Here is a 26,555-nt window from a genome sequence, read left to right on the forward strand (position 1 = left end):
CAAGACCACTGCAATCTAATGCATTTTAACATGTCTAAATGAAACTTACTTATGTTCACACAAAGAAATAGACAATTTAGTGGTAGTCTTATAAAACGTAACACAGTTCAGGGGTCTTTAAAGCTTTAAGGCTTGGGAAAATTCCATCCCAGTCTCTGTTACACACTGCATTGCAGTTAAATGGCAGTGATAAAGACTACCCATGCAAAAGCTAAGCAATAGCTTATTAACACTAATACTTAAGAGTTCACTGCTTCATCGCAGAAATCCCAAAAACACTGAGTTTTGCAGCTATGCCACTGAAGTCTGAAGAAAAAAATGTTAATTCCATGGACATTTTCCCTCAGTTACACAGCTCACTAAGGGTTGGGGTTTTTTTTGTCTTCAGGTTTTGAGGGTTTTTTGGTCAAAAGGCACGATCCATAGGCTACTTCAAGATTCTTGACCAGAAACTTCCCTGCTATACTTGCACAGAAATATTCAAAGGAAAAGCTGACTCAAATTAATGCAAAAAAAAAAAAAAAAAAAAAAAAAAGAAAGAAACAAAAAGAAAGAAACAAAAAAACACACTCAACCACTCTCAAAATCTGGTAGTATACTCTTGGGATTGTAAAAGCACATTTCCCTTCTGAATTAAGCCAGTTACTATGATTAAGCAATTCTAACTACACAGAAAATATCTTCCCTCATACAGAAATCTCTACTTCAAGTATTACTTCTAACACCAGATCTTTCAAAAATTTCTTCCACAACTAGCGAGTCTAAGGTAGCACACCATCCTCAGACACAGCTGCTAAACATTGCTTACATCAAAGCACATTCAAACCATTATTAAGTTATACAGCTGGCTAGTTACATACAGGTTGCATTTTCCTCCCTGGACGAGCGCCTTCCATGTTGATGTGCAGAAACAGAGAATGCCCTTGTACGAGACCCTGTAATGAACCTCCCAAGAGATCAGAGACTGCGCATACATGACTGCTTTAGCTCGCTCTGCTTGACACAGATGTACTCCGGGAAACTGCTCCACAGCCCTGCAGCCAATCGCTCCCTCGCCAGCCTCTCATCTCCCAGGCCGCTGATTACAGCTACTGCAGGGTCGCACAAGAGCAAAATGGGCAAGACGGCATGCCTTCAATTCCAGCTCAGAGAATACCAAAAAAGGAACTGAAGCAGAGTTCGAGACTTAACGTTTTCTGCATCAACAGCAGCTAAGAACAGCTCCAAGGTTATATATTTTCGCTCTGATCCAAGACTTCATTAGCACTACAAAATGAAAGCACATTTGTACCTCAGGTCCCAGAACAGAACAACCCAAAAGTCAAACATCTGCTAAGTGTGTTTATAGCTGTATTATTGAACTTTCACTGAATACTCATTCCAAAACAGTTTTTTTTACATAAGCCATATATTCTTGTTCAGCAAAATAAACCAGGGCTTACTAAAAAATCCTAGTTGTTGTGGTTTTTTTTCCCCTGTTGAAGAATTAAAAAAGCCATGCCGCTTGCTGCAATTAATTTAATGTGTCCTTCCAGAGTAAGTTGGCCCCTCTGTTTCAGGTATGGTATGAGTAGCTATTTCCTTGCTTAAGTCAACCACAGAAAAACGCAACCTCCACTCTAGCAGATCAAATTCATAGCTTCATTTCACTCCTCCCCTCTTCATTGCTGACATACCTTAATCTCCTTGTCCCATCATGTAACATGTAGGAAAACTGGCTCTTTAAGGCATTATCCGTAACTTAACCTTCATGACATGCCATTGCCTTCCTTGTTCTTTTTTTCTTCTTTCATTCCTATTTCTTGGATGACAAGAACTCTAGTAATGAAGCTGGACTGGTGCCACCCCAACCAACAAACACACTAAGAACTTGGACTAAACAAAACAAATAACACACTGTTCATAAACTTGGGGCAAATACTACCAGCCAAAGAGACACACTGTGTAACTGTGAAGATGGCATTTTATCACCTAGCAGTTCAGAAGACCACAATCAGTTAGTTCCCCTCACTGCCTTTCTCAGTCCAGAAAATTCTCTAACCATAGACTAATACAAGTATTCTCAGATAGTGCTGACAAGAGAGTTTAAAAGTAGTTTGTTTCCACTCTGTAAATAGACGTTCACTCTAACATGTGTGTGAATCTTTTCACTTCCAAGCTATTGGAAGGCCTCTCTGTTACTATATGTACACGACTATGAATGATTCATACAGGAACAGTGTTAAACAAAAATATCAGATACCCTAACTCAACTGAGCATCCTAAACCAAACCTATTCTTTTCCTAATGCAGAGAACAGATTCATACAGTTCTTCGGCTACTCAGATGAATACTGAAACAGCTATGCTGAATTGTGTTCTGGTGCTCTCCTGCACTTTAATACAGTCTTCCTTAGCATAAAACCATACTAGAAGTACTTCAGTTTCTAAAAGTACAAAAGTTGGTTTGTTTGGGGGGGTGTGGTGTGAAAGGGAAAGAGGCTATCTACTCCTTTGGGATAGAGTAAGGGGGGGGGGGGGAGGAGGGGGCTGGGAATCACACCTTTGATTTTTTTTTTTTTAATTTTTCTAAGTTTTGGAAAGAATACTTACATGGTTGGGAAACTTTCAAAAAATAAAAACCTCTCTGAAGCAGTTTATTGAAATCTCTTTCTTGTCTGTAGTCAATGAATTCCTATTTAATAGGCATTCAGTCTTGGAACAAAAAATAAAAACAGTCAGAAGCCTTATTCCTTAAAAAAAAAAAAATAGGAAAGAACACATGCAAGTAGAGCCAAGCTGAAAAATCCAACATTCTAAAATAAACAAGTTGTTTGTTGGTTTGTTTGTTTGTTTGTTTTCAAACAGATGGAAGGTTTTGTCTTTTAAGTCCCACTCCAAAACACTTTGTGGATAAATGTCTGCTCTTACCTAAGAATAAATACCAGGGAGTCGCATGAGATGGAGAACAACACAGCAACTTCAAACTGCAACTGCCTCAACATGGTTAACTACAAAAGTATTCTAAACCAAACTGTAGGCAAATATATTCAAAATTATCACATCCTTGAACATGTTCTGTGACAACAATGTGAGAACTCGGGGCAAAACTATTTGTGCTGCAGCAATATTTCAACTGTATGCCTGATGCTGCAAAAGAATCTTTATGAAGTGTATGAGGGCTTTATTTTTTTAAAAACAAAAAGAAACTTAAGTAGTCATCGTGAAATATAGACTTTTTCCATTAATCTTTCCTTCTTAATTTTCACTTTTATGCCCCTTCAAGTTCCACTTAATTTGAGCTTATTTCCAGCTATAAAAGCACTCTTTTGGAAAGACAAGAGTCCAAAAAATATTTATCTTTTCTCCAGATAAAAAAGAAAGATTTCATCTGAGCTCTTAGGTCTTTGCAAAAGTTTTAATCTTTTCACAAGTGATACACAGTCCATGATTTCCTTGTAAGCAGTACAGGCTTCCATTAAAAATTGCCTCAAAATTAACTAAGTTGGACCCATTCCAAAACCTGTGTTAACCATGGGGTGGAATGCAGAAACATTTACAATGGATTAGAAGAGTAATTTTCGTGTCACTTGTTATGACTAGTTTCTGGATCAATCTGAAAATATCTCCTATCACATCTTACAGCAACACTGGAGTTAACACATCAGCAAGCTGCATGTATTACTACAACCTCAGGCTCTTCTTTCCTATCCTCCAAATTTTGCTCTTTTTAAGAGTACGCAATTATGGTCCCAGTCTATCATGAAGTGGCAGTAAACTGCCTTATTGCGGGGTCTGCAGAGTCTCCAGCAGGCAGAGCTGTGCCTAATCTGCCATTCCACGGTGGCAGGACATGAGCGTGTTTTTATTTAAAGTAGCTGCGGTGGGCAGGATTGTGCTCTCAGCAGGATTTTGCCTCATGAGCTCAAGCCCAGCGCTATCCGACCTAGCCAGGTAAGAGCAAAAGGTAACTGAGCACTCGTTTGCTTGCAAAGAGCCCATACTGACATACCCACACAGCTAGCCCTGAAAATTGGTAGATCTGGTATGAGGTTTTTGTTGGTACTTTAAAATCCTGTTTCGGGAGTGGGGTACGTTTATAATCCAAACTCAACCCTTCCTTATATGAACAAATTATACAAAAAGAAAATTACAATCTTTTCTAAGATTGCAGCCCAAAAAAAACCCAACCCAGTTCACTGTCACCTTTCTTCATGTATCTGAAAGGATAGAATCTATCAAACTCAAAGCACCTCTCTTTAGAAAAGAATATAAAAAAAACAATAAATACTTATCAATGAGACAATAAGAAAATACTTCTAAATGAGGCTTTATTTTGGATTGGGGGGGCGGGGGGGGTGGTGGCCCAGGTCATGGAGGAGTCAGAGGGAGAGGCAAGGTGCTAGGGGATTAAGATGATGCAGGAGCAAGTTCCATGACACACTGTCTAATGTTAGTATGTCAAATACCACTACAGATGGTTTTCTTCAGCTCCTTCTTAAATGGGAACCTACTAACTCTTATTAAGAAGAGCTTCCTACAAATTTGCTATTGAACACAAATTAAATGTAAGCTATTCCTCTAAAAAGACATTATTCCCTTAGCAAGGGAACACAGAAACCTTCATAGGCAGTGGCTCATAATTTAATGAATTAAAACTATCCATAAAAACCAAGACTTTGACTGCTTACAAGTATTTTCCAGAATACAATTTCCACATAACAGCTAGTTCCCAAGAGGTCATCTGCACAGCACACTTCAGTTTGTATCAGCATGTACACACTGAACCAAGTGTTTCCAAAAAAAGAAAAGGGGGAAAGGAGGGGGGGGGGGGGGGGGAATAGATGTATTCTGTGAAGATACTCTCTGGTGTATTGCCCCAGTAGTGGACTCTTGGGTTTCTCGGTGCATTGCAGGACAGCTGTCACAAGCCACCAGGATGTTGAAAGCGAGCATGAGACAGGTCACTAGTCTGAGCCCTCCTGACATTACAGAATTACACATTATTCTGAGAACTGCATCTTTATTCTCTAGAGCGGATACCACTGAAATCTGTAATCTGAATCATCATCAGTAAGATTACTATGTACTCTATTGTACACACTCCTTCATTAATCACCCTGCAGTCCTTATTTGAATACACTGAAGGAGAAAAACAAAAGATGTATGTAAAATTTTAGAGTACTTTACTTATTCCTGGACTCAAAAACATCCCTCAGTAGAGATAGATGGAAGAAATTCACCATGTTCAAACAGAACACTACCAAGAATTTCACTTCAACATGTATGAGCATGTGGTCACCATGCAAATGGCATTGAGCTAGGCTAGGGGGGAGTTGCATGATTTGATTTGTTGGGGGTTCTTTTAGTGGTTAGGGGTTTGGGTTTGGTTTTTTTTTTTGGCAAAAGAATAAAGATACTTTCTAAATTCAAAGCCACTCACTTTACAACTACAACGTACCCATCATCTCTTGCTTTTACATAAATTCATCTCCAGGCGTTTTGGCAGCATTTTTGAGAGATATTCTAATTTTTCTTTATCCTAAAGAAGTCTTGGATCACTGTGCAAGTTCACAAGAACTATAAACCAAGGCTGTTTCAACACTATTAAGGCCACATGTTTAAATGCTCTACAATCACTTGTACAAATATTAAACATTCATGTCCCAGAATAATAGATGGTATAAAAGTGAACAGCTAATGAGTCCGGATATAAAGCAGCACAATACGGGGCAGATAATTTTATGTTTGGTACTGACATTATTTGGAGTACAGGCATATGAAAGCCTTCCCCTGACAGCAGATCCTCAGGAGGAAAAGAGAAAAGCAAAAGAAAAAGGAAAAAAAAAAGGGGGAAAAAAGGAAGAGGAAAAAAAAAAGTCAAATTATCTAGTTAGGACAGACTCTACAAATACAACCAAACCAAGCTACACCCAACACAGAACAGTTCCTTGACAAGAACACCAAACATCAGCAGTTAATAAATAAAAAAATTACTCTTTCAATGAATGCTGTAATTTTTGAATTATTATTCACCTAAATATCCTTCTCTTCATAGAAAAGTGAAAGATCATGAATCTCACCAATTCACATGAATTCAAGACTTAATTTCTTCACCTTCAACTTTTCCTGTCTCTCGAATTTTCCTCTATTCATATAATTGCATCCCAGTCAAATCAAGTATCTTTACTGACAACACGTTTACTCTTACAGTGAACAAAAATTACTACCTACAAATCAAAGCTCAGCAAACTATAACGGAAAGGTAAGGCAATGTTGCCAACATCGGTAGCAGGACTGATACAGCAGGAGTATCAACACTCCACTGGGCCACACCACTTCATCTTAAAAACAAGGCAGGCAGAACAGCAGTGAAAATCCGAGCCCACTCATGACTGCTGCAATTTGAATGAGGGCAGGATTTCATCATAAATTTTTAACCTTCCAAGTGGTGTAACATACAAGATTCGGGTGTTATTGTCTGCAGATTATTTTAATACAAAATACATTCCACAGATCACATCTCCCAAGTTACGCTGAATAACTTCAAAACATCTGAAATCTACATTTATCATGAATACCAGTCAGATGACAACTTCTCCTCACAGTATTTTGAATAAACATAACACCATCCTTTCCTTACATTAGATCTGATGCTTTCCTGATCACAGAGTAAACATGTAACTCATTTAACATTCATTTCAGAAAACTAACCCTGACAAGTTTTGTTTTGGTTCATTGGGTTGTTTTTTGAGTTTTTGGTGGTTGTCTTTTTTTTTTGGTTTGGTTTGTTTTTTTTTTGCTAACTTCACAAGTTGAATCAGCTTATGGGAAAGGAGACAGGACAAAGGGAGAATAACACCTCCCTTTCAGATATCAGGAACTAATTGGTCCAGCTCAGCCTTTGCATGAAGCTGTATCTTAAGACATGTGTTTTCTTGACAACATTTCTTCTGTTGTGCTTTAGAATCACAGGAGGAAAACAGAGTATCTTAAAAGTCTGAAATAACCTTTATAAGGGAAGATGTTGCCAGACAAAAAACTGTCAGAACTTTAAGCTTCTAGGAACCAGCATAAGATCCTTTGGAAGGATCACTGAAGGGACATTTAAAAGGGGATCCATTTCTATTTCTCGTTTGCCTTGCCTAATATCATTTAAAGGTATACAGTTGAGCTCCTATCATTTCTGTGTAAAGAGAGAAAGCAGCTGATTTTCTCATGTACCAAGAAATGTGATGTTTTTCCTGTGCCTGACTAGGAGGCTCTGGGCGAAGTCAGTTTAAAAGTAAAGTGCTGATTCTGACACAACAGATTCATGCATACCATTGTACACAGTATGTATTTTACAGGAAAGTTCAATTGGCAAAATGCAAGGGGAAAAAAATCTGACAGATCTAACAATTCATCAAAAAAGAAAAACTACCTCTTTTGCAACTACTGCATCCTTTGTCTCAAGAACAACCACTGAAAGGTATTTTTTTTGTACTTTATTATAATTTTTCCTTTTATGAATAACCACGTAAAAGACAATCTACAACACAGTACTTCAAAGAAAGATGCACGCATTTCTCTTTTGAAGAGGAAAAACTAATGTGGTAGCACTCTTACTGTAAACTTATGACTTGAGGGTCTATTTAGTAAAAAGGTTGAATGCATCCACACACAGCAGGCAAATTAGATATTCTTGATTTGTTTAACAAACACTTAGAATTCTCTGCTTTAGAGGACATTAACATTTGAGTTTGCATGGGAGTTCTAACCAGCCAATGACTACTAAAAAGGGTGTTCTGTGAAAAGGTTACTCAAACAATACAGAGGCATTTTTAATCATTTTGGAAACAGCAACACCACAAGTTACCTGTCTTCCTAATAGAGCCAAAGTTAGACCACAGTTCCACGCAGCTTAATCTGTACACTGCCAACCAGTAGCACAAATACAAGTTCAAAGAAAGACTGATTTTAAGTGAAATGAGAGCATGAACAACAAGGAATTTAGACAGGCTTCTGGCTTTCACATTGACTTCTGGCAGACAAACAATTATCTAGCCTTGCATAAAGTTTACCCATAAAAATTCTACTGCCATGATTTTCTGGTAAGGCAAATTTGAACTTGCAGAGTAAGCTTACACCAGACCCATGCTCCCTGAGATACAACCATGGCAATTTTGACCAGCCCTAGGAACTCTAAAGCTGCCTTCAATATATCAAGTCACACTCCAAGATACAAACTCTCCTCCTGCATTTTCTGCCTGAACTTGAAAACAGAGTCAATAGCTTTAAGATGTCCTTACAAACATAACTGATCCCATTAACAGACAGAAAGCTAAAATACTAAGTCAAATACACAGGGAACCAAACATTAAGAAAAATACACAAAATACATCATCCAGACTGGAGACCTAAGCAAAAGACCTTCCAGCAATATGAATCAAATATGATGTACCCAATGGCTACATGAACTTTATCTTAATGTTTGTAATTCAGGCTTTCACATCTTAGTAGGGAACTTTTAAATGCTGGAAAAAATGCAAGAGTTGATCTAGACAATGGCAACTGTATCTGGCACCCAAATGAATTTTCTATAAAAATCAGCTAAAGGAAATAAAGAAAAAAAAAAAAAACACACACCACCCCAACACTATTGCATGACGTTCCTAACAATTTAGAAACCAAGCCTCCAGACTAAGTATATCTTTCTGATAGTACCAAATCCATAGAGAAGCCATCTACACATAATCCAAGACTTGCTTTTACTGTAACATAAAAAATAGAAACAACTACAGCTTACAGCCCTGGGGATGTGTTACTATAGCAACAGCAAACAAATTTCTGCAATCAGATATCTTAATCAAACACACATAACTTTCAATAACTATTCATGTATTTTCTAGGTGTTGCAAACTATCTTGACTCAAGTTTTTTTTACTAACGTTATCAATCCAACTGTCAATGCATATTAATAGAAAGCACAAACATTAATGGTTGGACTTGATGATTGTAAAGGTCTTTTGCAACCTAAATGACTCTGATTTCTATGATTCTACTGGAGACACATTGTCTCCACTACTGAAGTGGAACATCCTTAACATTTAACATTAATTCTGAAGCATCGACTCAAATACAATTTTTCAAACACTATTCTCTTCACCAAGATTTTATGGAAAAAAAAAAAAAAGGCAATAAAGGCACAACACACAAAAACCCTCTGCTCAAGTTGCTGTTATTGGAAATTTATGAAACCACAGAGGAAAATTCTATTCTAAATTAGGAAGCCACTGAAGGAGCTACCATTCATAACAGGATAATACTAACACATGATCTAAGAAGCCATGAACAGAACTCCCCCGCACTATACCCCCTTGTCAATCAGGGACCTCTTCACAAACACATTGTGAGCAGGCCTTGAATTATAGGCTCTGTCTATTACAGTAACAAACTGACACACACACAAAAAAAAACAAAGGCACAAGTATTTAAAACCAGATACCTCACAGCCCTCAGCTGCAAGGGAAGACAAATTGCCCTGTACTCAATCCTAGACTCCTCTATTGTGCTGTAGCTGTATGCTGGGTGGCACTTTCTATGATGAAAAGAAGACTTGCTTGTTGCTCAAGTGGGGTCTTAGGATACCATGAAAGGACCACATCCATTTATTCAAAGTAAGTAATTACGGCTCTGTTTCATAACATCTAATCTCAGACAACTTCGATATAAACCATTATTCCCATTAATAAGACTTCTGTCAAACTGCTTGCTGCAAGTAAGTTTAAACACGTTAACTTACATAATCAGCAGAGGACGCTTAACAAAGACCAGCTTTCTCATCTATGAAGAGTTACACGATCAAGTGCACCAAGAGCTACAGAGCTCATTTAAACTCTTTTTGCTTCACGTCCAACAAAGATTTTTTGGGTTTGGATGTTCTATGACTTGGATTGCTACAGGATTATTGATCTATCAGATATAACACAAAGCATATGACTTATTTTGAAACTTTTGTCCACACTAGTGACACAAAATCAGGACATCACTGCTGATGACTGTCTCAAAGCATGATCATGTACATCAAATGGAAAACAGGATTATTTTTATAAGTTCTTCAATTTCTGGTACTTTTAACAAAGATGTAAACCCATTTGGTCCCAAGAAAACAAGTACTTTCATCAGTAATACAAATAACACAAGGCAGGGAGAACCAAACTTCAAAAACAATTAGTAACAGCCAGGACATCATTTACAGTTCAGTTTTCATTACTGTCTGCCTAGAATTAACACACTGGAAAGCTTTTGTGGGTCTCTATCTAGTTATTAAAGAGAAGCCACACTTTAAAATCTCATTCATCAAAATGAACAAGGAACACACTTCACGCCAAAGTTGAGAGATACTAACACAGTAACATGAGGAAAGGTGACATTATACCACTTGGAAGGAACTTAGTGTTTAGTTATATATGAAGCAGTATATGAAACACAGAAGTATTGTAGGGTTGCAAATGCTCTCTTTCTCACTCCAACAGAGGGGCACTTGTCTAGAGCCACCAAGAGAAATTTCTCTCTAATGCTGCAGTACAAGTTACTGTCAATCTTTGTAGGTATACAGAGAAAGCACACTAATTTTTCAGTCACAAAACACATTTTCATACAGGAGACGTCCCATGGGAATCCTTCCACATCACAGGAATACAGACTCACTGCTCACACAGAACAGAGCAGTCAGTGACAATCCCATTCCTTTGAGGCCATCTGTCAACGGATGAGGTTAAGGATAAAAGTCAGGCAAAGCTCCTCCTAACAAAGAAAAGCATAGGATACTTAACGGCAAAGTCGGAAACCAAAATAAAAGCAGAAGTGGAGAACAGCAGCCTTGTTAAGGCATACCTAAAACTCACCTCTGTTGCTTGCTGTTGCACATGAATTTCTCATGGAATTCTTGAGAACTACTTTGGCCACAGAGCCTACAGAAGGACACCACCAAGCTCCCCTTTGCCTCATATCACTCCTCACAGCAAGCCACTGTCTTCATTGTTATCTTATCTCAAAGATTGCTATATAAGCAAGAGGATGTTGAAAGCAGTTCCCAGTTTATTTTCCTTGTTTCTGTCCTATACTCCAGGAATACTAGCTGACTTAAAATATGTTTATTAATGATCTGTTAGTGAAATATTAGACTTGTGCAACACAAAATTATTTTTGATTATTATTGATATACATTTCTACAGGAGACCGGTTCTCAAAATTAAGATCATGTCCATTCTTTACTGTTCTGTAACAATACGTACCGTCTTCCAGTCAAATTTAGTACATCTTAAAGATAAATACACACATACACAGGAACAATTCATTCACCAATAATAGAGCCACTGTTCAGATCTCATTAAATTGTACAGTATATTGTATCCATTCATGGCATTTAGGTATTTTTTTTTAGTAACCCTCAAGACAGGAAGGGAAATTTTCTTTTTTCTCCACTCAAGAGCCTGTTTATACCACAAGACAATTGAAGCAAGAAACAGGTTCTTCATATCATAATGCGGCCATATACATTAAACTATTCACAGTCTTAGGATGTATTACCACAAACTCACAACTGATCCTCTGAGCTTGACAAGAAATAGCAGTAATGCAAGTCACAACGCAGAAGCCAATATATCATCTTGGAGGTATATATTCTTTACTCTCAAGTAGAAACTAATGCATGTTGTACACTTACATTTCCAGAAACATGCATGCATACAGATACCCTTTCTGTCACTTGCACAAGTACTCAGTTTCATTACCTTGCCCAGCTGCAATCCCCTTGGGCTCTTAACAGCTTCCACAGCACCATTCCCATGGAGAGACATGGATTTGAGAGATTGAACACTCGGTGGATAAAGAACTGGCTGGACGGTCACACTCAAAGAGTTGCAGTCAATGGCTCGATGTCCAAGTGGAGACCAGTGACAAGTGGTGTTCCTCAGGGGTTGGTCCTGGGACTGGTACTGTTCAACATCTTTGTCGGAGACATAGACAGTGGGATCGAGTGCACCCTCAGCAAGTCTGTCAATGATACCAAGCTGTTTGGTGAGGTAGACGTGCTTGAGGGAAGGAATGCCATCCAGAAGGACCCGGACAGGCTTGAGAGGTGGGCCCAAGTCAACCTCATGAAGTTCAACAAGGCCAAGTGCAAGGTCCTACATCTGCGTCGGGGCTATCCCAAGCACAAATACAGGCTCAGCAGAGAACGGATTGAGAGCAGCCCTGAGGAGAAGGACCTGGGTGTGCTGATTGATGAGAACCTCAACATGAGCCAGCAATGTACAATCGCAGCCAAGAAAGCAAACCGTATCCTGGGCTGCATCAAAAGAAGTGTGGCCAGCAAGCTGAGGGAGGTGATTCTGCCCCTCTACTCCACTCTTGTGAGACCCCACCCGGAGTACTGCATCCAACTCTGGAGTCCCCAACATAAGAAGGACATGGACCTGTTGGAACAGGTCCAGAGGAGGGCCACGAGGATGATCAGAGGGCTGGAGCACCTCTCCTACGAGGACAGGCTGAGAGAGTTGGGCTTGTTCAGCCTGGAGAAGAGAAGGCTCCAGGGAGACCTTATAGCAGCCTTCCAGTACCTAAAGGGGGCCTACAGGAGAGCTGGAGAAATACTTTTTCCTAGGGCATGTAGCCATAAGATGAGGTGGAATGGCTTCAAACTGGAAGAGGGTAGATTTAGATTAGATATTAGGAAGAAATTTTTCACTTTGAGCGTGGTAAGGCACTGGAACAGGTTGTCCAGAGAAGTTGTGGAAGCTCCATCCCTGGAGGTGCTTAAGGCCAGGCTGGATGGGGCTTTGAGCAACCTGGTCTAGTGGGAGGTGTCCCTGCCTATGGCAAGGGGGTTGGAACTCAAGGTCCCTTCCAACCCAAACCACTCTATGATTCTATGATTCCCAGCCCTGACACTTGTACTGCCATTGTCCAGGTCTCTCCCCAGCTCTTGACACCTCTGCAGCCTCTAAAACAAACTTAAACCTCTGGAGATACTGCCACCATTCTCTAGAAGCTACTTCTTAAAACAAATACACGTTTTCCCAGTTCTCTGATGTCTTCACTGTCACCAAGGTCACCTTCTGGCTGTGACCTCCCCCAGTACCTGGAAGCAGACACGTGCGACTTTGCTCAAAATATGCACCAATGATAATTTCAACTCAAAGTATTCTGCAGCAATCTCTTACAGAACAGACAAGACTACAGCCTTAGCTGCTTGAAACTTCATTATCTAACCAGTGGTCATCATGCCCTACAAGTTTCTTCCAAGTACAGCCAAAGAAAAATAAGCCTCTTCAAGAAGCTGAAGTTAATTGTTTGTGAATGCATTAAATCACAATATAGTTTTTAAAGTGTAGACCTACTCTCCCGCTTCTTCCCCAAAGAAAAACAGCTACAGAGTTGGTATGTGTGGACTAGCAGGTTACGTGCATACCCCTTGTACACATTGAAACATATGGAATATGATTTGGGAAAGTACACCTGGTTTGAGAACTACTATTTTAACATGCAAATTCTCACCTTTACATTGCCTCCAGGATCCAGAAGTTTATAATCATTAGACACCCACCCTGGGCTACCATAAATGCAAACACATTAAATATCCAGTCATACAACAAACCACTGAATGAACATTGAGAAATTAGCCACCTTATTTAACTAAGCAGTATATTGCAAGTTATTTGCTGTATGAGGATTAGCTAAAATCCCATACACCAAATGGGCTACAGTAAGTCGGCCCTATGCCCAATGATAAAAGCACACTGAACTTACTTGCTTTCTCTCTTTTCAAAAGGTTCTGTCCATTCAAAGAACAGAATACAAGGAGTAGGTATATTCTCTGGCCTTGAGCATATCAAATGCTTCAGTTCCCTGTTTATATTTTGTCCTTTATTTGTGTCTTCATAGCAAAGGCAACTTACTCATGCGCAAGAATTAAAAGCCTCACACTAACACTATTTGTCTTCACTCAATAGAATATGGCCATCTTCTTCCTTAACTATAAGCCAACAGGCTACCTACCAAGCACATTTGCACTATACAAAATTTATAAACAATTTGAACTTATTTGTGTCTATAAATGGGCTATAAATTAAGTACATTTAATCACGTCAAACAAAATGTTTTGTTTGACAAATAGTTTTTTAATCACGTCAAACAAAATCATTTGGCGAACAGCTGTTCGATAAAAAAAAAAAGCTAGCATCCTACGCTTATTTAATTTTTCTTTCTTGGGGATCAGATATTTAGTCTTTTATGGGTTCCCTGTTCTGAAGGCTTGAAGCTATAATTTTACTTAGTTTAAAAATAAAGGTTCATTCTATTGACTCTAACAAAAAATACTCTCAACATCTTCTCAATAAACTGAACTTCCTCAGCTGAAGCTCTGCCTAGAGCATCTGCGTATAAAACAAGACCCAAGAATGTTTATCCTTACCATACACAGAATCATATACATTTATGTATTTCAGTAAAAGTAAGCAAACTCAATCTAGCAAAGTACATTACAAAATATGCTGATAATAAACTTTGGTTGCATTTCTAAAAAAATGTAATTGCAAGCATACTGGTTGATGTTCTTCCTTTTTTGATTGGCATATATCATCAGTTTTCAAAACTCAAGAATTTCTACAAAAAACAGTTAGAAAAACTTTAATAAATGTGCTTGTATTTACAATCTAAAATTAAAACTGTCCAGTAACTGGTTTTGTACACTTAATTTATAAGCTGAAACATGTCTCTCTATCCTATCATTATCTAACTATCTGCAATTCAACCAAATATTAATTAAAGGAGTATCTGCCTCCTTTTTTTCCTTTTTGATCTCTCTCAACAGCAGGCAAGCGCAGCAACGTTAATAAAAATCAAGCTGAAAAAGGAAAAGCTCTCTGCTACTCTTGGGTTTTATCACTTCCTTAAATGAGTCATAATAGTCATCAGATGCTATCAGTTTGTTTTTATATATACAGTTTTAAAATGCATGGCTTGGTAGGGTGCAGTCATTTGACAAACAAAAAGAATTTACCACCAACAGTAACACCAACTGTGGCTATTCACCAAGAAGTTTCTCATTTCCTTTTCGTACATGAAGTCTGTCTGGAAATATGTTTGACATGTTAAAGAAATGCATGTGTTTACATAATGGTATATCCTCACAAAAGTGCTGTACAAGCCAAACAAAAAAATAAGCAAAAAGTCACTAGCCTAAAACAAGCGGTAGTTTAAATACAGTCTTTCCAATAGCTTTTTTTAAGATAGAAACAAAGAAGCAATAAATCTAGCAGTAGTCTAAATAATCCTACCATATTGTTTAGAATGCTAATTAAAGAGCTTGCAATCAGCCCTTAGACTTCACAAGTTAGTAAGAGAACCCACAGAAGGATTCCTTCTTTTAAGTGCTCTTTCTGGGGAGCAACTAGAAAAGACACTCTAGCTTTGTCTTGTGCTATTAAGCACCAGTAGCATTATTCAGTTAAAACCACTCTATAAAAAAAGACAGTGATGAAGGAAGTAACTCCTAGAACACAGACTGAAGCTGCAGTGTTTCCACGTGCAACAAATAATTTTTACAGATATCACAGACAAAGAGAAGAAAATTTAGACTTTTCAACTGAAGCATCTCCAATATGGCAGAATTGTCTCCCCTCTACATAACAGCATTTAATAAATACCTCATTAAGTATTTCAAGGTAAGGGAAAGAAATGTGTATTATTACAGGTACATGACCTGGCAAAACATGAACATGAAGATCTATTGTGTTTGGTCCCTCCAAGCTGAGAGGCCAACATCATCAGCCACTGCAATAGCACCAGCAAGTGCAACAGCACAGGCCAACTAAAAACATTAATGATTATTATTAATGAATAGCTGCCTTGCAGAAACAGCAGTCATTACAAGTAATTTTACAATACTAGAGTTGTTAAAATAATATTGACATGATGCGTCTAGCAGAAACCAATTGCAAGCAGAACAAAACATTCACATAAAAATGTGTGCCTTAAATCTATATTGTGAACAGGACTAGACAGTTAATAGTTCAAGATAAACATGGGTACAGCACATCTCCCAGGGCTCAGCCAACAGAAGCAGCTAACAGATGCCACAGCAGTTCACAGGACAAAGCTACAAAAAGCCCTGAAACACTGTTCAAGATTGTGCAACACGTTACAGGGTGAAGTCTCCCAACTCCAGCCAAAGTAACTGTCCCTTGCACATCAGAGATCCCAGCTCCAAGAACTGCACAGGGAGGATGTCACTGTCCAGGTGTTGGGCTGCAGGGAGCACCCGCTGCTCCTCCCTGGTGCTGTTGATAGCAGTGGCCTCATCTGAGGGTGGCGTGCTATCTTTGAGGTGCCGAGTGGCCAGGTGAGAGCCCTGCAGGAGGGGATGAACACACTGCACAGCAGGGAAGATAAGCAGGACATCCTGGGAGGCCTGCTGCTTGCTGAGTAAAGTTTTGGAAAGACTGAGGCTCATCTAGTCCTCAAACTATTGCACTTTCCTGATAATCCGTATGGACACCAGTGACACTTCCAAACCGTAACTACTGAGCAAATCAAGAGTGACTACTGAACACTGTGGGCAAGGGTGAAGAGACCTAAGTGGTGTCAGTCTCTCCAGTGAGAAGCAAAAGGCTCAGCACACAGTAGATACATCCAGAGGGTCAATAATGTGGTTATTAGCAGAGCTTTTACTACTATGACCATAGGAACCTCTTTCAGGAAAAAGGATCCATCTGACAAAGTGTGGCAACAGTGTCTTTGCCACCAAGCACATTAAGCTTGTGAATAAGACTTTAAACCAGGTATGGTGGAAAAAGGTTGTCACATGAGAAGTAAAGACGTGGGGATCACATGACAGAAAGCTCTCACACTTCCCTTGTGAAAGAGGCATGTCTGGGGGCTCATCTCAAGTGCTTGCACACAGCATGGGAAGTAACAGGAGGACTTAGTCCATGCACAGCTGCAGAGCTATAACCTCACAGCAATTACAGTGAGAGTGGGACAGCTCACATGGCTGGAGTGCTACAACGGATGGATATAAGCTCTTGAGAAAAGTCAGGCTGGAAAGTTAAGGACCACAGGTTTCAATTTATGCAAAGGGCTGACTACAACAAACACTGCTTTGCTTGGAATGAGTGACAAGACAGTCAAGACCTTATGGGTAAGGATCAGAGAAAAGTCCAACATAGATGATGCCGTGCTAGGTGCCTGCTACAGAGCCCCTTATCAAGAAGCAGAAGTAGAAGAAGCCTTCATTCAAAAGCTGGAGGAAGCTTCACAATTGCAGGCCCTGGTACACACTGGGGTATAGAACTACTGGTATCTGCTGGTAGGCTGTGGCCAAGCACAGGCGCTCCAGGAGATTTCTCAAGTGTGCTGAAAATGATTCCTTGGTGCAAGTGGACAACGAGCCAACTAGTGAAGATGCTCTGCTGGACCTGTTGCTCGGAAACAAGGAAGAACCAGACAGACATATGGAAGTCTTGGCCACAGCAACCATGAAATTGTGGAGTTTAAAGTCCTGAGAGAAGCGAGAAAGACAAATAGTACAGTGTACAGCGCAAGACCCAGTACACGCAGTTACAACATGGCCCTTCAGGAGACCAAAATTTCAGCTTGTTCAGGGATCTTCTTGGTAGAATCTCATGGAAGAATCTCATGGAAGACCACCACGGAGGGTGAAGGAAAAGCCTGTGAGAGCTGGCTGATCAAAGACAACCTCCTCAAAGCACAAGAGGGACCATTCCTGCATGCAGGAACTCAAGCAGGCCTGACAATGGACCAGTGTGAAAGAAAAGGGAACCTGTGACTGACCTCAAATGCAAAACAGAGTACATGAACCATAGAAGCACGGGTGGGAGGAATATGCAGACATCATCTAATTGTGCAGGGGTGGAGTCAGATAAGCCAAAGCTCTGCTGGAGTTGAAACTAACAATGGATGTGGAGGGCAGTAGGGAGGGGAGAAAACATATTTTATTTTTTTTCCTTCAAAACTGAAGTTACACAACAGAAACAGAAAACAGATCTTTGTACAACAAGGTGTTATGCACATTAGCGTATGCTATACACCTTTTTCTTACAAATGTAAGAGAAAATCTGAAGAATCAGGACTTCTAAATGTGAACTTGAAGTCTGATCAGTTAGCAATAAACATGATTTGCTAGCAGCACTAGCTCACTTATAACCCTGTGTAAAAGAAAAAAAAAAATCACGCATGCTTTTGCTTAGCGTGACTTTTGAGATCCAGAACACAGCAGCCTGAATCTCTTGACATGGCAACAGAACTTTTGCACTGGGAAGCAATCACATTTCAGAAATGGACACCAAATGAGTTTCTATTACAACACAACTATGAACACAGGTTTGATTTAACCTCTTTCTGTTCTTCGGTAACAAAGATATACAAACAAGACAGTCTGATTAGAGATTCTCTAGTCTTCTGTATACTCTGCTAGTGAAACAGCTATGGTGTTCAGAAGTGGCACATTTCGATGAAGCAAATTCTTAGCTTTTTCTAGCAAGGAATAACTTTGATAACATTACCCTTGCCATAACCTAGGTATTTACAATCACTTAGCTGTCTTTTTCTTCATCCCAAAATAGATCCCAGTCAAGACATAGCCAGAATATATTTAGTAGACATTAGTCATGGAAAATGCAGAGGAATCAGCCCAGTACAACAATAAGGGGGGGGGGGGGGGGGGGCGGGGGGGCGGAATCTTCACCTTACTCTTTAGGGAAGCACAGTTTTTCAAGACATGCTGTCCACATACATGCTCAACACACACACACACAGTGAAAAGATAGCAACTGAAAAAAACAGTTCAGTTTTCATGTGAGTCCTCAGTGCTCCTCACCTAAAAGCGGACTTCAGCTAACAGATCCTCAGTAGTATAGCTGTACTGTAGAAGGAACAGTAGCAGAGGGCCGAGTAGAAGGTCAAACAGCAGAATACCAACATACATCAGATGGTTAGGGCACAGGGGACACTGCTCTGTAAGAAAATCCCCCTTCCTCTCTGCAGCCTCTGCCCACACACCTCATCCACACAGAGCTCCAGTTTGTTGGGAGGTAGACTCCAGAAATTCTGTTAAACTGGGGCAACAGTATGACAACAGGTACCCAGTCTGGAAAACTTCTACTGAAGACTCTCTTTTAGTTAAAAAAAAAAAAAAAAACTTCAAGTCTGTTTTTAAGTTTAAAAATATTTTGGTATTTCAGGATACTGTCTTAGCCATACTGCCAAGCCAAGTCTAGTTTGTTCCAGCAAAACCACCTCTAATGAAAAAATATCAGTACTCATTCTATATCATTTGTAGAAAATTTAAGCTTCCAATGAGATTGAATAAGTAGACACACATACAAAATAAACAAAAACTGAGCCACAAGCAATCTCAAAGTCTCTCACAGAAGGAATCTGGGGAAGAAGACAACACACCTATACCCCACAAAATACCATACATTGAGAGAGTTCAAAATGAAGATTTGAAGAAGGTCCTACTCTTCAAATTGACATTGTGTTCAGCAAAAATAACCTTCAGTGCCAAAGAGTCAAACTAAGAAAAACACAAATATACCTTTTAGAAAAGTGGGTGCTGAAGGAGGATACAAGATGATACAAGTATAGCATTGCAAATACTTCTGCTAAAATGGGACTTGCTAGAATTAATAAGCCTAGGGTGTTTCAAGGTTACGAAGCACTCCAGCATTGCTGAAATAAGACAACTTGTGCCAGTATACCCAAATAGGACAACCATTCCATTACATTGCTTTGAGTCAATTTAGTTTAAGGTACTGGAGTAGGAAAATGTCTCAGTTCAAGCTAACAGCCTTTCCCGGGCAGGAGTCACAAGTGCATCCATCCTGTCAGATACAAAGCCACAGATCAATATTCCAAAGTGTTACTTCAGGCAACACAAGGTGTACAAAGGCTATAGAGCTCTATTCATGTGACACTGGACAATTTACAGAGATAACTATAATTCCCATAAAGCCAAATAATTCACTATTTTGCACATTTATGAAAATGGAATAGCCTTCCTGCTGTATAATCCTGGCACTGTTACTGGAAGAATAAAATGTTTATTCTTCTCTGTAGATAAAGAAATTATAAAATAACTATAAGTCATACTCTAAAGACAAAATGACTGAAAAGACTAAGAAACAAAGTTTTCAAAAGCTTACGTAAATATGGAACTAAAATGGCTCCATCTACTGGTTAAAATATACGTTTCCTTTGTCACGACATGCTCTCTCTACCGCAGCAAATTTAACTCCCAATGAAACAAGGAACTTGGAGGGTGCCAAGCACAAACACCGACTCTTACACAGATAATGCCCTCTAATAACCATTGAGATATGTTGGCGAGGTAGATTTGGGATGCTTGCATGATTGATATTTATTCTCAGTAACACAAAAAGGAGCTTCTAAGATGTTAGGACTGACTTTTTAAATGCAAACTTACTTTTTTAAAACTAGCAGTAGGTAAAAATATTACATTGTTAATTGTGCAAATGTAAATTTAAAAAAACATATTCAAGAATATTGTAAGTTCATCTGTATAAGAACCAATAGTCTCATGTTCACATTCAGACATTGACTGATCTACAGGGTTAAGTAGTTTGTAATGCTTTTCTCCATCTGCTTATTTCAAAAAACCTCATTCTAATCTCACTATTCACATCACTATTTCAAAACATTAGCTAGACAACTACCTTAATTTTCGCAAAAAAAAAATGTGAAATGTCCCTAAACTTTATCATTCCAGAATATGCTACACCAAAAGTATGACAGTATTCTTTTGAGACCTTCTCTAGCTAAGTTCAAGTATATTCAAGTTACACTCTGTATTTTATTAATCACTAGTTATAGAGCCATTCTATTTACTAAGTACTACTTCACAGCCACCAAAGATCTTGTGTAACAGATATCCTTTTATAAAGGATATGGATATTCAAAACCTAACAACTATCACGGTGCCATGTCAAAGGTCACCTACAGGAGCAGATCAATCCCATGGATACAAGGCAACAAGTACCCAGTACACCCTACAGTTTATTTTGGACAGCAAATAGAACTACTGCAAGAAAGCCTAATTAAAGTTCAAGTAACACATCAAGTTTTTGACAGCCATGGCAACTTTTTAAGAACTCAAAAAGATACACTTGAACAGCAGCTTACAGAGGTGATCAGAGACATTGCTCATAGCCCACAGTATGGTGCAAGTTGTAGAAGGTATGCACCCTATCCAAACAGCACAATACAGAAAAGCAGCTTGTCTCTCAAAAGTCAGACTCAAGTCTGCAAGGTTGTCAAGCTAGTAAAATTCTCTCTCATCAGGGCTATTTAGCTAGAGCACTGCCACACCAGTATAACTGTATTGCTGTAACTTGTGGAGAGCATGTGTTCGGCCAGATGCCACGAACTCATGGGGGAGGACAGTTTCCTGCACAGTCCTCAATTATGCAGTATAAACATACCCTCAGTTACCCTTGTCCAGCCATAAAGGGAAAATGCTGGTTCGAGCTTACTATGTTAATATGAAAAAAAATTCTATGTACCAGCATAATATTCTTCAGAGACCTATTATTTGACTTACTGTCACAAAAGCCACATGTCAAATAAGATGACAAATAATCACACAAAAGAACACTTTCCACTATTTAATTTCTAAAACAGTATGTAATCCAAGATATGTGGAAAGATACAGAACAGACTACTTTGTAGAACTGTTTTACTGTACTGATGCTACTTACATACTTACATATAAAGTAGCACCAAGGTAAATCAAGGCTTAGAGCATATTTTAAAAGAAATTGTTTCAATAACCATCCACACAGCTAAGTACTACAGTTAGACAAAGTTGCCAAGCTCTCTGAAATGCAGTAACTGCAACCAAAGCTTAGTTTGAAAACCATGTATTCTATTCTAGCTGCCACCAAATACCTGGTTCTCCCCTGAAATCCATTCACAAAAAATGAAGTTATATTTAAGATTTTTCCTGAAAAGAAAAAGCACTTTGTATTTTTGATTATTAAACTGTTGAAGTTGTAACTACCCGCAGATTCTGATACTTAGGATAATTCTCATCAATTTGTGTATTTTTTTTTTAATTTCAAGTGGTTCTGACATCTGTTACCCTATACTCCTACAATCCTTCATGGGTTTTGTTATGGATTTGAGAAGTTGGAGTACTAGACGCTACCCTCTGAAAAGATGCATCAGTATAAAGGAATGAACAGACTCCATTTGAGGCAATGGTGTGTGCTGGTGAAATGGGCTGTACCTAAAAGAGTCTTCAAACAGAGCCTGAAGTGACAGCCCAAAAGCTGTCACTGAAACACAGCCATTGTTGAACAGGAAAGTCTAAAACCCACCTGATAATGTGCATGCACAGCTGTTAAAAAATAAAAGCGGTAGCCAACCACATAGCCACTTCAGAAAAAGTACAGGCACACTAATGCCCTCTTCAGTCAGATATGGCAGACCGCATTACTTTAATGCCTTGATTAGGAAAGCCAGAAGGAGAAGCCTGGAAATATGCCCGTCTCCAACAAGAGCCACTTTCAGTTCTATCATCATCTATAGTAGAACAGTGATAAAACCAGACTTGTTTCATTGAAGGAAAAAGAAGACACAAAGAAACAGAAACCCATTACTTAGCACTACTGCATGGGCTATGACCATTTCATGATATACATGAAGTAGTATCAAATACTAAAGAAAAAAGTTTCCATCTACTTTTTTTTTTTTAAGATAACAAAGTATTTTGAAAATATTACCTGCAAAGTACCTAGAGACAGAACTGCAATATATGTTCCTTTAAATGCTACTTACAGCTGTTGCAAAGAAACCCACAATGACAAACACTAGAAGCTAGAACCAAGATCACTGGTTTACAGTACCAAGTATTTTAATACCATCACTGTAACTCCTAAACTCACCACTGTATAGAAAGCAACATACTAACACGCTCCACTCCTACTTAAACAAACAAAAAAGGAATGAGCATAAGTAGCTGTTGAGGGAAGACAAGCATAGAACTCCTCCTTAGACTCTCACAACCTCCAGCTATTTCTAGCTCAGACTTCCTGAGGCTGTTGCTCATCATTTACCAACCTCAGTGTATCTGTTTTCCAATGTTTGTCCAACCTCCCCTTAAGTCCACAAAAACTTGTGGATACATCGTACAGCAAGTATACCTCTGAATTCCCTACAATGAGCGAAGAACCACCTCCTTTTTTTTTTTTTTGTTCTGAACGTAGTCCCTACCTCTGATTTGACTGTGCCTCCTCTTCCATCTTCACCTGCTCTCCACAGGAGTTTTATAGAGCATTACCATATCATTGTCCCATCATCTCTACCAGGCTGACAAGTCCCAGCCTGTTCAAATATTTCTCATCTAGGAGTTAATTCACATCTTGTTGCCCTTTAGTGAACCTTTTCCAATAATAATGCAACTTTTCTAACATGAGGGACAGAACAGCTTACAGTACGTAAATCCATGTTTCTTTCATACCTTATGTAGTACATATCTTTTTCCTATTGTATTTTCCAGTCATCCCAGATCTTCTGAACATTGGTTGCTCTCTGGTTGTAATAACTCTATCAGGCATGTTTCACCTCCCCCTTTCGACTTTCACGTACACATTGCCGCAAAGCAGTCTCCTCAAAATACCAGTCCTAAACCCTTGATCATTCTTTTTGTTAAGACTAGACCTAAAATACAAAACAACTAACAAAAAAAAGTTTTACACTTTTGATTAAATAAATTCGGGGGGGGGGGGCCTAACTGACAGGGGTGCTCCTCCACGCAAGGAGCACCAGAGCTTACTCATTACATATCTAATACTACATAAACACAGAACCACCTAATTTACCAACACTGGAGGAAGGAAGAAAAGGAAGTATTAGTGAGTTCTTTGTTTGATCATGCTTCTGTATTTTTAAGCCGCAGCACTTAAATTCTCAGATTTGGTTCACACTCTCCACAAAGTCCTTTTGCCTTACCGAGACGTTTATTTCTGAAAAAGCTATGCATGTGTAAGCAGTTTCAGCAAGCTCTGCTAGCAGGAAGGTGGCCTGTACTACCAGAAGCACAAGATTAGAAAAATTAAGTCAAGCTGTATTGTCAAAAATACTCATGTTTTGGATTAAGTAGCTTTCACGTATATAAAATTATACCTCTTGCATACAAAGACTCCAACAAATCCAACAATGCTATACTATGTAATTGCCCAAAGATCAGCATGTCCCGTCATTTCTTTAAGCCATTTACTTCATGTGTTTTCTCTAGAAACTCCTTTTTTCTAGTGCCTACCAATCTTTCTGCTCTCTCACCCTTCTAACCGTTTCAGTTTTGTCTCAGCTGCAGTTAGCTCCTGAATACACTTCGGCACCAAGGTTAGGCTCCTGGCTAGGCATTGCTGTTGCAAGGAAACCAACTTGGACCGCTCCACTGAACGCCTCTGTTCAAAATTCCTACACCAAAAATGTCCATACAGTAGTAAGTACAGCAGCTTACGGGTTTGTCCCAAAAGCCCCTAGTTATTTTCTGTTACAATAGAATGTAAGTGACTCCTGCAGGGCACCTTGACTTTCATGAAGTCTGTAATCCTCTTTTCATTTAGATTCACCTGAGGGTAATGATTAGCATCTTCCCCTTTAACCCCACACACTCGAAGCCCAAAGCTTTTGCAACTTGCTCCACACAGCCTAACATCTCTTTACTAGATGGGAGTATTGTCCTGCCAGCTAAGAAGAGATACCTCCTACAGAGAGGGAAGGTAGTTTTCATGAGAGTTGAACCTATCAAGCAGTCTGCCCTTACCAAGAACTTATCTTGAACAAGCTAACACTAATTAGGAATATGGGGGCAGAGACAAGAAGGTGGAGAAGCAGTCTAGAACAGATCTCCAAAATCTTTAGAGGTGAGCACATACTTTAACTTCTGAAAACAAAAATTGCAATCCAAGGAATTTGCAAAATTCACGGGCCTTTGAACCACTAAGTTATCAACGCTCCTGTTACAACAAAGGAAAGACACATTAAACATCCTGATGCCACAGGAAGCCAACACTTCATTAGATTGCCAATTTTATCAAATATGACTCAAGTCTCTCCTTGAGGAGTAGTGGAAAGATGATGAAAACTCACACGTTTTCAGTGTTATTTCTCTGTCCATCACAGCGCTCTTTGTGTCACAGACTACACATCGCTCCTCTTCAGGCACTGAAAACAAGTCGCTGTGCGACACCTTTCTGGAAAACGCCTCGAAGGAGAGTATCAGAGCAAGGGCTCAGAGGCTCATTAACAAAATCCAGACTTTGAGTCATCTGAAGGGAGGGGAAATTACAACTGTGGAACCACATGTATTTTTCAGTAGCACAGGAAGTACGGCAACACATGTCTGCTTTACTTAGCCACCGGCCAGGGAAGAAAACGAACCCGAGCTCCGTAGTTTTATCCATCTCTCCCCCCCACCAAAACTCCCGCCCCACCAGGGCAGAAACCCGCCGGCGATCCGTATCCACCACCTGACCCGACTACGCGGCCGTGCAACATGAGGACAAGGGGAAGCTCGCTGCCTGCCATGTGTGCGCACTTCTCCCTCGCCCAGGAACTCGTCAGCGAGCGGAGCCGGGGGGCAGGGAGAGAAAGGCGAGGCCGGGGGTGGGGGGGGGGGGGGGGGGGGGGCGCCGCGCCGCCCGCCCACCGCTGCCGGCACAAGCCCCGCGGGGATCTCACAAAGGCAGCGAGACAGGGAGGGGGGGGGACGACGAGACACACGGGGCCGGGGCGGACGCAGCCGCCGATCGACGCCGCGGCGGCGCCCGGAGCCGGCGGCGGAACAAAGGCTCCGGCCCCGCCACCGGGGGTGGGGGGCGCACGGCCGCGCGCACGAGGCCACCACGCGGGCACACCTGCGCCCTCCTGCCCCGCGGCGAGAGGGGCCGCGGACCCCCCGGCGCTCAGGTAGCGGCGGCGCCGCTTCCGCGTCCTACCGCCGCCGGGGGGTTGGGGAGCCAGAGGAGGGTCCCCCATCTTCCCCTCTCCTTCACTCGACAAAAGGGGTAACGGGACGCGGGAGGCGCTGCCCCGCGGCGGCCCTTTGTGCGCCCCCCCGCCACACACACACACACACACACACATCCCGCACCCCACCCCTGCCTTACCGTGGTGAGCAACGGTCTCATCTGCTCGCCCGCCCGCTCCTCTTCCATCGCGGTCCCGCCGAGATCGCCTGGCAGAGGGAAGCGGAACGGGAGGCGAACGCGCGGGCTGGAGCCGAGGCTAGATAGCTGCCTGGCGGAGCCGGGCGGCGCTGGTGCCCTCAGGACGGCACCGCCGCAACTGCTCCGCCGCGCCGAGGCGGGGGGGGAGAGGCTGAGCCCAGACCGCCTCGGCGCGCCCGGCTCCCTCCGCCCCGCGCGCGCGACCGGCAGCGCCTCCAGCCAATGGGGAGGGAGCGCAGCGCCCGGCGCGTCAACGCCCCCACGTCCGCCCAGCAGCGCCCACCCCCCCTCACACACACCCGAGGCGGGGCGCGGC

The 26,555-nt window shown here is 40.7% G+C and overlaps 1 protein-coding gene across 4 annotated transcripts in view; it reads right to left on the reverse strand.

Moving 5' to 3' along the window:
* SLC4A7 (solute carrier family 4 member 7) overlaps positions 1–26,345 on the reverse strand; it is a 93,992-nt gene extending 67,647 nt beyond the window's left edge. For all 4 annotated transcript variants that reach the window (XM_082479986.1, XM_082479988.1, XM_082479987.1 and 1 more), the window contains exon 1: positions 26,180–26,345. In XM_082479986.1, the coding sequence (XP_082336112.1) occupies positions 26,180–26,227 (48 nt within the window). In that variant the 5' untranslated portion in view covers positions 26,228–26,345. The remainder of the gene's footprint in view (positions 1–26,179) is intronic.
* Between the last annotated feature and the right edge of the window lie 210 nt (positions 26,346–26,555).

Source organism: Vanellus vanellus (genome assembly GCF_965231255.1).
Source record: "Vanellus vanellus genome assembly, chromosome: 2".
Lineage (NCBI taxonomy): Eukaryota > Metazoa > Chordata > Aves > Charadriiformes > Charadriidae > Vanellus > Vanellus vanellus.